Genomic DNA, 15,445 nt, shown 5'->3' with positions numbered 1-15,445 from the left:
CACGCTTGATGCGTGCTCACGTCTGCCCGCAACGTTGCTATGCAACTAGTATACAGAGGCGGCTATTGGTAACTGCGTTGCTCAGCAACGTATCAACAAAGAGGGCTCGCGGTATCGCAGCACCTCTGGTCCCACTGACAATTTCCTTAGCAGGAGGCCGGGAGTATACAAATGTACTGGTTGCACTACGTGCAGCTTTATGGAGACTGGTAATCATTTTCTGCACCCCCATTCCGGTATAAAAATCAAACACATCCTGTCATGTACCAGTCAATTGTCATCTATTTCATTCGTTGCCCCTGTGGATACTTTTATATTGGAAAAACTGTCTGCACCTTAAAAGAACGTGCAAACCAACACCGTTCAGCCATCAGGCTGGCCTTGGAGGGTAGGGAAAGTGAGCAGCCAGTGGCACGCCACTTCAGAGAATTGAGACATCCCTTGGCTACCCTTTGCAATAAACCTATTGATCAGCACAAAAAAGAGGTGGCGATCAAAGTAACATGCTGCTCCGGCTTGAGGCCAGGTGGATCCACCAATTGAATATGGTGGTTCCTAATGGCCTCAATGAACAACTTACCTTCGGATGTTTTCTATAAACATTTGACATCGCTATTTACCATTGATGCTGTGAGGGTGTATGTGCTGTGAATCGCGGGGGGGGGGGGGGGGGCTGCGGGGTGCCCACGAATCATGGGGGGTTACAGGGGGCTGGGGGTGTGTGTGCTGGCAGGGGGGGGGGGGGGTTGCGGGCAGACCTGTGGCTGTGGAGTAATGGTGGATGGTGGGCGTGTACTGTAGCCCTGGCTGGGCCGGGGAGGTGATGTCAAGGGGGTGGTGGTGTGTAGAACACTGGTCTTTTCCCTAGGGGGGCGGGTTTGTGTATCCCGCTGGGGGGGAACATTATACACATAGAACACTGGTCTTTTCCCTAGGGAGGCAGGTTTGTGTATCCCGCTGGGCGGGAACATTATATACACAGGGGATGAGTGACAGATCTGGCTAAATATATAAGAGATAGCTTTCTACAGCTCCTTCTTCTTCCTACATATTGGGTTGTTTGTGGGAGACACCTATTATTTGCTACATGTGGGAGGTACAGGATATAAATAAAGTGGGATGTTCAAAGGATGATGGGCGGCATGCACAGAGCAACCGGGACAGTGGGGGGCATGCTGGGAGGGATCCGTGACAGATCCCTCACACAGCGCTGCGGTAATAAGCCCATAGGCTTCTGCAGGTAATTGCCAGCGATTGCTGGCGATTCCCTCCACATCGCTAGTAGTGTTAACAACCCCCCATAGGGTTAAAGCCCCCCTGCCGCATCTGTCTTGTGGGTCCCCGCTCTCCCGGCTCCTGCTGCTTATAAAAAAAAGTGACATTCAGAAAATGGTTATACTCTGTAAAGCACTGCGGAATATGTATGCGCTATATAAGAAACTGTTAATAAATAAATAAATAAATGGCTGCCCCCATACTGCAGACAATTTTAAAGGTTGCTAGAGGAGGCCGCCACCTCCTCTAGCATCCTCAAAAACAGTCTTTCATATGGGGGCAGCCATTTTCCGAATGTCACTTTTTTTTATAAGCAGCAGGAGCCGGGAGAGCCAGGACCCGCAAGACAGAATCGCCGGCGACAGGGGCAGATGGCTGCGTGGCTATAGTATGTATAATACGCCACTGCTCCCTACCCTGTCCTTGTCACTCCTAATGTTACGGGTGTGGATCGTATTGACGACCCGAATTATGGTGTGTACACTCGGTGAGATTCCCTTGCTTTTCGACTTAAGATTTAAAGCTATACAATCTTTGCTAACTGTACTTTTTACATACAATTCATACAATCTGCACTATATAGTCATTGCTGCCCTGTCTATCTGGGTTTCGATTTGTGCTGTCACCACGGGAGCACGCATCGGGATCGCAAGGTAAAAAACCTGTGAGATCTGCATACGATCTGCTTACGATTTTGACTGTATAGTCAAAATCTAATGTCAAATCTCACTGTGTGTACACAGCATTAGGTCGACAGTCATTAGGTCGACACCGTTGGGTCGACAGACAGCAAGGTCAACAGGGTTCTAGGTCGACATGGGTGAAGGTCGACAGGTGTCTAGGTCGACATGGGACAAGGTCGACATGGGTTTAGATCAACAAATGCATTAGGTCACATGGGTTAGGTGGACAGGTCGCGAGTTCGACATAGGTTTTTTCACAGTTTTTTACCCGAATGTCGACACAGTCGACATGAACACAGTTGAAAGTCAACCGCAGCCCCTCACAGCGCTCTCTTCGCTCGCTATGCTTCGGGGGATGGTTTCTCACTGCGATCGGCACACTATTTTATTCTCCCACCACGCCCTAGTGGATGCTAGGACATGAAATACTGCCTGTCGGCACATGTATGCTCAAAAAACAGTGAAAAGCCCATGTCGACATGTCGACCTAACTCATTACCTAAAACCATGTCGACCTTGACACCTGTTGACCTTCATCCATGTCGACCTAGAACCCTGTCGACCTAGTTGTCTGTCGACCCAACGGTGTCGACCTAATGACTGTCGACCTAAGTCGGGCCGACAATACGACCGTATACAAATGTCACACACTACATGATGTATACTCTATACATCATGTAGTGTGTACCCAGCATTATACACAGCTGTCAATAAATAAAAAAAGTGTATATAACTGTGTGATACAGTATTTTCGGGTATGTGTTAATGACTAAAATGTGCTTTATTCCCTCTGGGCCGGGACATATATTCAGCCTGAAGAAACACACTGTTTGGTCATACAATTAACACAAGCATTTTCTGGTCCAAACACACAGTCCGAACATTAAGAGCCACAGCAGGCTCTGATTCAGAAATAAAATAGGGGCACTTAATACCCTTTCGCAAATCAGTGTGTAAATATGACTGCGATTCCCATAAGCACTTGTGGAGGCTAAACATTCGCAGACATCTGCCCACGGTATTTCATGCTCAACGTTAACAAACTTCTTCCTTAACCACCTCACACGTCAACACTGGGTTATTTTCCCTGCTGGAGTCAGAGGAGGGGAGAGAACGGGAAATAAAATGGAGAAAGGGAGGGATGGTGCTCAGAGGGAGGGAGGCTGTCAGGAGGGGACCAGGGGTTGGCTGTGATTGGCTGTGAGATGCATCTAATTCCTGCTGTTTGAGGATATAAAAAGATGAGAGGATGGGAAGCAGTCGCAGCAGAGCAGTGACAATCTGGACAGATAGATCCAGTGAGATAGACAGAACACAGAAAAATAACCTCAGCGACTGGGATCCTGACCATACAGCCAAGATGTGCAAAGGACTTGCTGGAGTGAGCTCTTTCCCTGCTACCTGTCTGAAAAGGTGAGGCTGCAATCTGCACAGCAACACACAAGGTGGATTCAATGGCTATGAAAGATGTGCAGAACACTGCATTGCAGTCTTACGGAGAGAGCAGAAGAGAAGCAGTTCTGCTAGGATTAGGAACATTCTCTTATATAGCGACAGCATATTAAATTGCATTTAATAATTGGGGGGAAAAGCCAATTGGGTAGTAACAGAAAGCTTACAATGCATCGCAATGGAGACTAGCTATGCTGATGCAGAACACTGCAGAACATTTCATCTCATTTCAGTATGCCTCAAGTGGCTGCCTCTGAGCACTGAACACCACTAACTCTATAGGGTGGGAAAGTCTGTGCTGCCACAGTGCTACCTGGTGCTTCTGCAAGGTGCACACCTGTTATGTACAAGTCAGGGGGTCAGTTGTGCTTTACCTGTGAAACTTGCATCAGTTTCTTGACCCAAAGTTTCGATTTTTATTAATACAACCAATTTTACTTTTTGCTTTATTAATACTAAATATATTATAAAATCAGTCAGTATTATTAAAAAATGAAGATTTTGTACACTATTGAATGAAAGTATATAGCAGTAGAACATAGAGTCCCCAAAATGGCAGGTTGTTACAATTTTGTGGTTCTGGGCTCAAATGGTGATGTACAGATGTGTTATTTGGTATGGTGCAGTAATAGTAATGTCTGCTGTGATATTGGTGTATTTATGTAGCTTACACCATTTACATGTTGGATTTCATGCTAATATCAGATAAAATAGCCAGTAACATATTTGGATTTGTGGTATGTTATTGCCAATATGCAAAATGTGTCTTTGTATTGGAATATTTACTAAGTAAATAAGTGATACGTTAATAAGTAACTAAGTCGGTAAAGTACAAAGAAATGAAGGTATTTTCTAATAGATACAGTATGGGAATCACTTTATAGTGTATTACTGAACATGCATGGCATTCCGTATACTTAAAACAATTTTTTTTTTTAACCCTTTGAGTGCCAAATGTATTTGTCCAAATAGGTTTAAAAATTGGCAAGCAAACAATTGTATACATCATAATGTCCTGTAATGGTTACCTTATATAGGAAATATTATCTTGTTTTTACGCAGAATTTTTTTATTTGAATTTATACAACGAATGTGAGCGACGCTGGCATTTTTAGCAGATATTTTGAAGATCTCTTACAGAGGTGTTGACACTCAAAGGGTTTATTATCAGTAAAAAAAAACGGTACTTGTTTCCTAGCACGGTGCCCATCGCATCGCATACCATAAGGCATATGATGGTATGCGATGCAATACGATGTTATACAATTTTAAATTGTATACCATCGAATTGTATGCCATTGTATGGCATATACAATGGTATACGATTTTAAATTGTATAAGCACCCTAATGGGTGTTTTCAATGTTAAATGTTCCCCCTATAAGATAAATAATTTTATAAGCACCGTAATAGGTGCTTACAATGTTAAAAGCACCCCCACGCCACCCGTACTATCAACGCCAACCCGAAGCGTGGCGAGCGGCGGCGGTACGCATCCTCTGACCTTTTCATACCCCCACTATCCACGTCGGTGTGGAGTTGATTCTATATACAGTGTGGCGAGCCGGAAGCGTGGCGAGCGGACGCGGAATACATGTAAAGTAATGCGCGTCCCCTCACGGGGCTCGCTGCGCTTGCCACACTTCGGGCTCAGTGGCTCGCTGCACTCGCCACACTATATAATATCACCTCCACACCGACGTGCATAGTGGGGGTATGAAAAGGTCGAAGGACGCGTACCGCTGGGCTCACGTTAAGCGATATGTCCGACAGATTGGACCGACATACTGGTCATATTGTCCAGTGTATACCAGCTACAGTATGTTGCTGTCAATGCTTGCCAGCGACATTCTCCGCCTGCTCTGACACTACGTAAGGCCATGCTGCCTGATGAAGCAGAGTTGACGTTCTGGCACTGCCGGCCTCAGCAAGTGTGTAGCGGTTCCTGCCGGCCGCAATGTTGCTGCCCAGCAGTTGCATTCAGTCCCCCTGCTCCGGCACTCGCAGCGGACGCTGTACGTAATTCAGCATAGTGTCGCTGGTGGCGCATCACATGGTTTCCCTGCTCCCCCAGCGGCACTACGCTAATTGCGTACAGCGTCCGTGGTGAGTCCCAGAGCAGGGGGACTGAATGCGACTGCCAGGGAGTCACCGTGGATCGCGGGGAGTCAGCGGGGATCGACGCGGTGCCCGGGCCGGAGAAGGGCAAGTATAGACCAGCCATTTTACCCCCACTATCCACGTCATACCCCCACTATCCACGTTATACCCCCAGTATCCACGTCGGCGTGGAGTAAATTTATAAAGTGTGGTGAGCGCAATGAGCCACTGAGACCAAAGCGTGTGAGCGGACACGTATCCGCGTCCGCTCGCCACGCTTCAGGCTCAGTGGCTCGCTGCACTCACCACACTTTATAGAATCAATTCCACGCCGACGTGGATACTGGGGGTAGGAACGCGGATAGTGGGGCTATTAAGCATTTACACAATGCTTAATAGCCCCACTATAAGGGCTCCAGAGCCACTTACGTAGTTTACGTAGCCAGCATAGTGCTGTATTGGTATTCTCAATACACCACTACGTAAACTACGAAATCGGCGTCCTGATAATAAACAAGTACCCAATCATTTTTGCCAGGACCTTTTCTTGGTGCAGATGTTGTCTTATGGAAATTTAGAGGATCAGAGATGTTCAGTCAAGTTGTAGTGCCATCACTGTGTGAGAAGTAAATGCTCAGTTTCAGTCAATGCAACTTTTAACCAAAAAAAAAATCATAATTCTTTTGTTTTGGGGAGGGGTTGGCCGGTGATATGCCCATATTTGCTAAATGACCATGCTGTACATTCCTCTGCTTTATAATGTACATACTGCAAACTCCATAATGCAGGTTTGCCAATTTAGTAACATCACTGGGGGAAATTTTCTAAGGTTGGAGTTCTTTTTCACATGGGATGTTGCTTTGGGCAACCAAACAGAATCTACTTATTTATTTAGCATCTTCTAGAAGATAATAGATGGTGGGGTAGATGTATGAAGCAGTGATAAGGGAGAAGTGAGCCAGAGTAAAAGTGGCCCATGGCAACCAATCAGCTGCTATATATAATTTTATATTATGCAAATGATTTTACTTCAGTGCTGATTGGTTGCCATGGGCCACTTCTCCTCTGACTCACTTATCTTCCCTTATCACTGCTTCACACATCTACTCCAGCATCTGATTGGTTGCCTATAGCAACATCCCATCTGAAATAGTACTCCAATCTTTGTACATTTTGCCTTACTATATTGAGAATGTATATATTAGGCGTATAACCAGCTAATATGACTCCACTGTAATCATACTTAAAACATATATTTGACTTGGGTTATTGGCATCTTTAGCAAGGCGCTGCTCATTATATACACTTAAACTATACCTACATTACATGTATACCCTTATGTACCCAGTGCAGTATAACCCAAATGTCTCATTCTATTTAAATACATAGTGTAAAGCATTACAATGCTGAATGAATCACACCCTAATAAATATAAGAATACATAATAGGCATAGACCTGATATTGCCTGTCAGAGTGGAATGCTCCCACAGGAGGATCTCGGGTTAATATTTGAGAGGAAAGACTGCTCTGCTGTGACAGGAATCCAGTTTGGATGGTAGTGAGCGATAAGAGAATGATTCAGCCTGGATTGATTTTAAAAAGGGGTAAATGACAGGGATCGGAAGAGAAATAAATGTGACCAGGGCAGGGAGAGAGCATTGACAGTGAATAGTGTGCTAAGCAGTTTGCACTTAAATCTGTGCATAGTACTATACAATATAAGTGCACAATCATTAATTATATTGGTTTTAATGATATCTTTTTTTGGAGTATACAGTTTTGTTTTATATCAGTATGAATTAGCGGATTGGCTTTTATAGCTGTGGTTCTCAACCTTGGTCCTCAAGGGACATAATTAGCTCCACCTGTGATCTTTTAAAATGTGTCAGTGACTAATGAGTGCACTTGTGCACCTGCCAGGTGACCTGGAAAATGTGCTCTGTTGGGGGTACTTGAGGACCTAGGTTGAGAACCACTGTTTTATAGTACTGTATGCTATACACAAATGCAGTATAATGGTCATATTTTTTATTTAGTTATTAACAGATATTTTATAGTGAACACAGCATTTTACAGAGATTGGGCCAGATGTACCAATCTTTGAAACTGATAAAGTAAAGAGTGATAAATTACCAACCAATCAGCTCCTACCTGTCATTTTTTAAACCCAGCCTGTAACATGACAGTTAGGAGATGAGTGGCTGGCTGTTTATCACTCTCCCTTTTATCACTATTTGAAGCTTGATACATCTGGTACAATATTTCAGTTAAACACGTCAGTCCTTGAACCCAGGGGAGTTTACAGTCTATGCGGTTGATTATCAAGCAGTGGAAAGAGTAGATAAGTGACCAGTGGATGAATTGCTCATAGCAATCAGTCAGCTTCTCGTTATCATTTTATAGACTGTATCTGATCAATGTCAAAGATGAGTGGTTGTTATGGACTTCTCCACTGGTCCAGTTCTCCAATCTAGACTCACTGCTTGATATGTCAACATCAACTTCCATATTCCCATCACATGGACACACATCATTCATTAGGGCTCGTTTTTCCTCAGAAGCCAGTTAACCTAGCAGCATATTTTTGGTGTGAGGGGAAACCCATACAAATATGGGGAGAACATACCAACTCAACACCACTAGTAGGTTTGGAAGTGAACACAGGGCCATAAAGCAGCCGTATGGTTGTACCAACTGAGCTGCCACATAAATTACTAAACACATCTTCTCCAAAGGAGCTTACAATCTACCATGCAAAGGGAGGAATTTACTAAGATGTGATGTTGCTATGGGCAACCAATCAGAATCTCCTTATTTATTTAGCACCCTCTAGAAGATAGTAGACAGTATCTGATTGGCTGCCCATAGCATGTGAAGTAGAATACACATCTTAGTAAATTTCCCCCAAAGTATCATTGTATCATTGTGTAGATTCAGTATATCCTGTGTCTGGAATGGATGTTGACTCTAGTCTATACATTAAGATTTTAGATTCATTTACATATAACAGATGATTAATAATAGCTACTGGTCCCTAACACTAGGTGACAAAGGAATTATCTTTATTTCAATTACTAGGACAACACACAGACAAACACATGTACATATAGCTGTCAGATAGATTATAATCTATTTCTTGCTGACGTACTACCATAATTGTTCCTGTTATAAATTAATAAATTATGTGTTAAAATATGGTACCCTAGGTTAATGATTTACTTTATGGCCATTTAATAGGGATATTCCAGACTTATGTCACTATTTGTAGAGGCAAATATCCTTTTCAAGAATCACTATATTGTGAGTCATTTATTCAGATTTGTTATCACCACATACAATAAATATTATCTTGGGTTAGGTTACTGGTGTCATTGGAGCTAAATTACTATATGGAGTACAAATTAGTGTTAGTCCCACAGCGTACCTTCATTTGTAGAATCCTCATATTTGTATTCCAATTGACGTAGATCACCAAATTAATTAATAATCCAATTGGATTAGGGGGTGACATTTTTCCAAAAGAGTTGTATTGTAACCACAGTTACTGTGTGGGGGTCATCCAATCTTCTGTACATACCCAAAAAAGGCTCCACAGATCAACTTAAATCTGTGCCAACCGATTACATTTTTTTATTGTAACATGTTTGCCTTAAATCTCTGTTAATGAAACTATACAGCATATAAAGTTTGTATAAAAACTGATTTGGCCTATTTATTTTACCATTGTTTTACATTTCTTCGGCAGTGCCAAAGATATAAAGCATCGACTCGGATTCCTTCTGCAGAAAACTGACGGTTGTGATATCAGCACATGTGTGAAGAAAGACAAACCTGTTTGTCAGAGGTAAGTCCTGTGCTGTCCCTTGTGGGCGTTAGATAGTATTTGCCTATCTATTACACAGAGACTAATTATTACTGCCCATTTTTACTGGCCGGATTCACAGCAAAGTGCAGCACAGAGGCTGTTACTGGGGACATTAATAATCCAGGATTATGAAATAATAATGTATTGCTGCATATCTCTGACAAATTGAGAAATCAGAAAATGTCTTGGTAAAATCAGGACAGTGTCACAATTGCAGTGTCTTTGTGTACATCATTACGGCATATAGATAGCACGGATTGTATGCATGGCTGGCCACCTCACATACCTAGTTACCACCAAGAAAGAAAGTTCTCTTACTGTGCAATTGATTAAAAAAAATCACTAGGAGGCTTTTCTTTGCCAAACACAGCCAATTATTCCATCCATTATCAGTATAATTAAATACATATACAGGGCCAGATGCATTAAGCTTCAAAAGTGATACAATGGAGTGTGATAAACAACCAGCCAATCAGCTCCTACCTGTCATGTCACACACTGTGTTTCAAAAAATGTCAGGCAGGAGCTGATTGGCTGGTTAATTATCACTCTCCATTTGATCACTTTTGAAGCTTAGTGCATCTGGGCCCACAGTATGCAGATTTTAAAAACATAAATTGTTTACTACAGTTGTTGCATGTTTGGTTTTCTCATTTTCTTTAAGGTACTGTATATATGTATATCAGATGTTTATGTGCATTGCGTTCTGTTTTTATTTCTCCAGGCTAACGCAAGGAGAAGTCAGGAAATGGGCAGAATCTTTGGAAAATTTGGTTAACAGTGAATGTAAGTACTGGACACTTTGTTGGTTGGCAAAAATCATATTTAAGGGAAATAAAGACTAAATTGAAGATTTTTAAAAACAAATCAGTGTTTTACTCACTTGTTGCATGTGACAAATGGTGCTCCATCCATTCAGCTGTCATGTGTTTGAAAAATGACAGTGAGGAGCTGGTTGGCTTGAGCATAATTTACATACACCATTAGTTTTAAATAGCTAAAACTCATTGATAAATAGTCCCCATAGTTATGCTGCAAAATATACTGTGATATCAGTGATTATTCAGTTGTAATTAAACTACACAGTACAACCCCTAATATGCTCTTTCAGTCACAGATCTGTTGGTACTGTAGTTTTGGTTCAGCTACAGCTGGAGACCTTTGTCCGTTTATTCCTTACAGTAATTGTTGAATTAGGCAGTTTCCAGAAATGTCATGGAGACCATTCAATAACTCAGTCCATAGTTGTGTATACGTGATCCAAGTCAGCTAGAGGGACAAACGGATGGGACATGAGAAACAAATCTAGAGGCTTTGCCCTAGCATTCTAGAGCTTTAGAAGAGGATTTACTGACGTCAGCTCAAGTTTCCTTGTTGTCTCCAATGACCTTGGTTTGGCTGTGATACAGTAAACTCAGTACCTCAGCCCCCAGACAAGGAAATGCTTCATTAATTTGCTAGCTACACTCCACCATGGTTCCCAGACTGAAGCACCAGAGATTGCTTCTGACCTATAGTGCATGAGACAGATTCTGTGACGATAGACATATGGTGATGTCTGTCGCTTATCCCGTCTTCTTTCAGTCATGTCAACTGTGTTTAGTTTATAATGATTGCATATTGGGAAGCTTTTGAGTTACAGTAGGCACTTTAGCAATGTTATCTCTTAAAACACAATTTTAATTTGAATACTTTGTCTCAGATTTACTGCACTCTAAACAAGGATACAGTTTTCGATATCTTCCTTTCCCCACTTGCCAATAAATATACCTTAAATCTCTCTAGGAGAGACAGTATTGAGCAGTTAGATCAATGTGATTCTTGTGGGCAGTAGTAATGTAATTACTGTTATTTGCAGGTGGTTTGGTGGCTTTCAGGTCCTTTCTACAATCTGAATATAGTGAAGAGAACATTGATTTTTGGCTGGCATGTGAGAATTACAAGAAGACCAAATTCTCAGCAAAAATGTCAAGCAAAGCTCAAAAAATCTTTGAGGACTTTATTTCCATAGATGCCTGCAGAGAAGTAAGTACACTACTTTATGTTAACCTATGCATCAGAAGGGGAAAGGGACAAAGGGCTCCAATGTCACATTGGATATATATATATATATATATATATATATATATATATATATATATAAAGAGACCTTGCTCTCTTTAATGGTTAACTGAGCTCTGTGATGACTGGTCATACCCCCTCTGGAGGCTGACCACACCCTTGGTATGGGCCCCTACTACTGTTTTTCCCAGTGGGCCCTTGATGCACCAGTCTGACTTTGATTAATAGAGTGTACTTAAGGGGCATTCACATGGTGCAATATGAACTACTGATCTGAAATATAAAGTCTATATCGTTAGAAAACTTAGTACATATCACACCATGTGTAGTCGATATCAGTGGTTCTGGGCTCCAGGGAGTTTAAGGGAAATCAAAGTCAAAATCAGCTATAGCCAAAATTGCACTGTGTGTATGCACCTTAAGAAATACTAGTATAGGGAATCTATAAGAATAGTAGAAGCAGAAAGAGGTGTTCTGTAGGATTTGTAGTTACTCTGTCTCCATTTTATGGATCATTTACCTCTACAGTACTTTATGCTTCTTCCACTTTTATATAGTCACCCCCAAAGTGGCACTATGTTTGTAATCTCTAACGATAATTGTTATTTCTATAATATTCAATATATCGACTTGTAGATCACTGAAACTTCTGATATAATGACTGACTCATGTCGGAAACAACACCCATAGAGTGAAATGTATTAAGCTTTAACAAGTGCCGAAGTGGAGAGTGATAAAGTACCAGCCAATCAGCTCCTAATTGTTATTTCTCAAACACTACCTGCAATATGGCAGTTAGGAGCTGATTGACTGGTACTTTACCCCCCCCATATCACTTTTCACTTTATCACTTGTTAAGGCTTAATACATTTGGCCCTCAGTAACTTAAAGCTCTCCATCTCTACAATAATAGGTTATAGTTATTTTTATCTTTAATGCTTAATCATTTTGTATTAATTAATGTCTAATTACATCGTAACCTTTTTTCACTTGTTTCTCTTCCATCAGGTAAACCTGGATTCCAACACTCGGGAAGAGACAACCAAGAACCTGACTCAGCCATCACACTCGACCTTTGATCAGGCACAAAACAAAATCTTTATCTTAATGGAGAAGGATTCATACCGACGCTTCCTCAAGTCACATTTCTACCTGGACCTTGTCAGCTTCACCAGTGGTGGAAGTACTAAGAAGATGAAAGGTCTCAGCACTGACAGCAACCCTTTCATTCCTCAGTGCGCCTAGTAAAGAAGACACAGACTGTGCATGGCCACATATAAGAACTAAATGTCTATGTCCTCTTAATATAATGTACGATGGCTCAGTTCCGCTCCTGAGTCAGCTCCTCTTATTTATTAGATGTGTGTGTCTTTGCATGCATTTCTGTTCTATTGGGGCGAGCTGGAAGAGTCATACACAACATTCTCAGGTGATACGAAAGGTGTAAGTTGTCTTCATTATGAAGGATTTAGGTGATCTACATACAGTAGTATGATGCTACAGAGGTCCATATACCTATAGCTGGCAAACTTCCAAACCACCTAGATTTTAAATACATGTGTTAAAAGATTGATGGGACGGCTCCCCTTTGCTGGAGAAGAAGCACAAGTGTTATAGCCCTTCTTCAGCACAGGCGAGAAATAAATAGCAATATATTTGCTGATGTAGCTACAGTGTCACGTTGCGTTGGACAAAAAAAGTAGAAACTACTGATTGAAGCACTGCTTTTATTTTATTACAGATATTTATTTTGGCAAAGCTGTTTTTAATTTAAATACAGTGACGACTTTTTTTTCTAAACCTACATTGACACTTGTTTTGCGTTTTTGCATTACTTTTATACTTTATGTTGAATGATGAATCGCTCATTGATAAAAAAAAATAAAAATATTTATGAACAATTGAAAGGAATGAAACCAGAGACAGGGAACAATCCCTTAGTTCAATAGTATTACAAGTATGAATCTTGCTCTGTCATTTTAACCTAGTGCATGTTTGTGACTTGAGTTAAAAAAAAAAGTCTGTGAAACCAAATAAACAATGTTATACAATGTATTATTGTATTGACAGAGTCCTGGGATATGTTCCGCCTGCACAGAAACAATGGACGTGTGTGGCAAGTGTTCTCTGACGCACTTACCACTTACATAGGTGAATTTATGAAAACTAAATAGGACCATCTTACTACAAAAGAGTATTTTCCAAATACTTGGAAACATATACAGGCAAGACCCAAATCACTAATAGTATGCGTTTAATGTTCTTAGATCCTGATTCAACTACTGCTACATGGTCACAAGTTACCTATGTTCTGTATGGAACTGATTGCCTACACACTAACCTGATAGATGCAACATGTGTACAAATAACTCACTGACAGTTAAAGCAGATCTGCTATAGTAACATAATCCAAACCTCTCAATTGTGTGGCTGGTCAAATACTAAGCACATTATCTTATGATGAAAGCGTGGCCATGTCAAGAAGGGGATGTGATCACATCACGATGGAGGTGTGTACGCTAAGGGGTGTGTCTAAAGCATTGATCAGCTCCCAAATCTGCTATTCTCCTATCAAAACACCAGATCACTGTTCTGCAGTGAAAGCACTATGGGCCTTATTTTGGTTCATTCTTTCTGACAAAATCCTTCTTAGATGGACAAAACCATGTGCACTGCAGGTGGGGCAGATGTAACATGTGCAGAGAGAATTAGATTTGGGTGTGGTTTTACTTCAAAGTGAGATCTATATTGCAGTGTAAAAATAAAGCAGTCAGTATTTTCCCTGCACAGAAACAAAATTACTCACCCAAATCTAATTCTCTCTGCACATGTTACATCTGCCCCCCCTGCAGTGCACATGGTTTTGTCCATCTAAGAAGGATTTTGACAGAAAGAATGAACCAAAATAAGGCCCTATATGTGCACACATAGCAACTAACATTCTCATTCATGGGACTACACTGTCCTGATTGGGACAACGGTACAGAGCCTTTAGCTCCAGACTGCCCCGGGATAGTTGGTCCGATAGTTCGGACCCTACAAACTATCCGGGGTATGAACCGAGATAGTTTGTAGGTAGGAGGAATATATTTTGTATGAAGTATTAAAAAATATTAAAAAATAATTATACTCATTCTATAAGATCATTTTCTGTGCAGGTAGAATAGAGGAGTAGTGGTGTGATATAGAAGGGGAGTGACACGCATTGGTGACGTTGTATTCCAATAACAGCAGGAGATTATTTGCATCATGTAAGATAAGTTTGGAAAATAGTGCATACTGTATCTGTCAGGATCGTTAATGTAATTAGTAATTAGATGTTTATGTAACCAACAGAACAATGTGGCATCGAAACTAGAACCGCACCAAACCTGTAACTGACAGATACAGGCTTTTGGTCAGTGTACAGAATACTATCTAGCAAATGTACCTGGTACAGCTGTATATGATGGCAGTATTATGCCACAAAGCTGTACTCTAACTGTTATACAAGCAATGGCAATGCTGTTATTAATGTGGTATTCACTATACCAATCACTGTCTGTACATATGGAAGCTAGAAAATGTTTGTGCTTAACTAAGGTAATTCCAGTACACGATGATAAGAGCAGAATTTACATATTTTGTGCATGGGTCATGTTATATGTTGCTGGATTTGGCATTATTTATTGTATTACTTGAAATAAAGATGTTTCCTATTTATGTTCAGTAGCAAATGAGTGTTACTGTGAGACAGAATAGTGACAAAGACACACAAGGGTTCATTTAGTTATATTAATTTACAGTTAAAGCACCACAGATTCCCTTATAATAAATTGACCTTTTTTAAGTTAAAAATGGTACTTTAGGCCAATATCAATAAGGCAGCTGTACTGGCTTGGGGTATTTGTTTGACAAATTGAGTGATCATTTTTTTTACCCCTAATATAGCTGCCCAGAAGTCATAATTATTCAAATTATTTATTTTGCTTTCTCCAAAAAGAATTAGCTTTTTTGTAATTTCATGTAC

General features: G+C 41.0%; 1 protein-coding gene across 1 annotated transcript; it reads left to right on the top strand.

Moving 5' to 3' along the window:
- Positions 1-3,165: 3,165 nt before the first annotated feature.
- RGS4 (regulator of G protein signaling 4) lies at positions 3,166-15,138 on the top strand. Its single transcript, XM_083156969.1, has 5 exons — positions 3,166-3,371; positions 9,256-9,354; positions 10,100-10,161; positions 11,234-11,400; positions 12,445-15,138. Exons 1-5 carry the CDS (start codon positions 3,208-3,210, stop codon positions 12,679-12,681), a joined length of 729 nt encoding a protein of 242 aa, XP_083013095.1. The 5' UTR covers positions 3,166-3,207; the 3' UTR covers positions 12,682-15,138.
- Positions 15,139-15,445: the final 307 nt, after the last annotated feature.

Source organism: Crinia signifera, chromosome 8 (assembly GCF_055691185.1).
Source record: "Crinia signifera chromosome 8, ASM5569118v1, whole genome shotgun sequence".
NCBI lineage: Eukaryota > Metazoa > Chordata > Amphibia > Anura > Myobatrachidae > Crinia > Crinia signifera.
The sequence above is the reverse complement of the archived record's forward strand: the minus strand, read 5'-3'. Positions and strand labels throughout refer to the sequence as shown.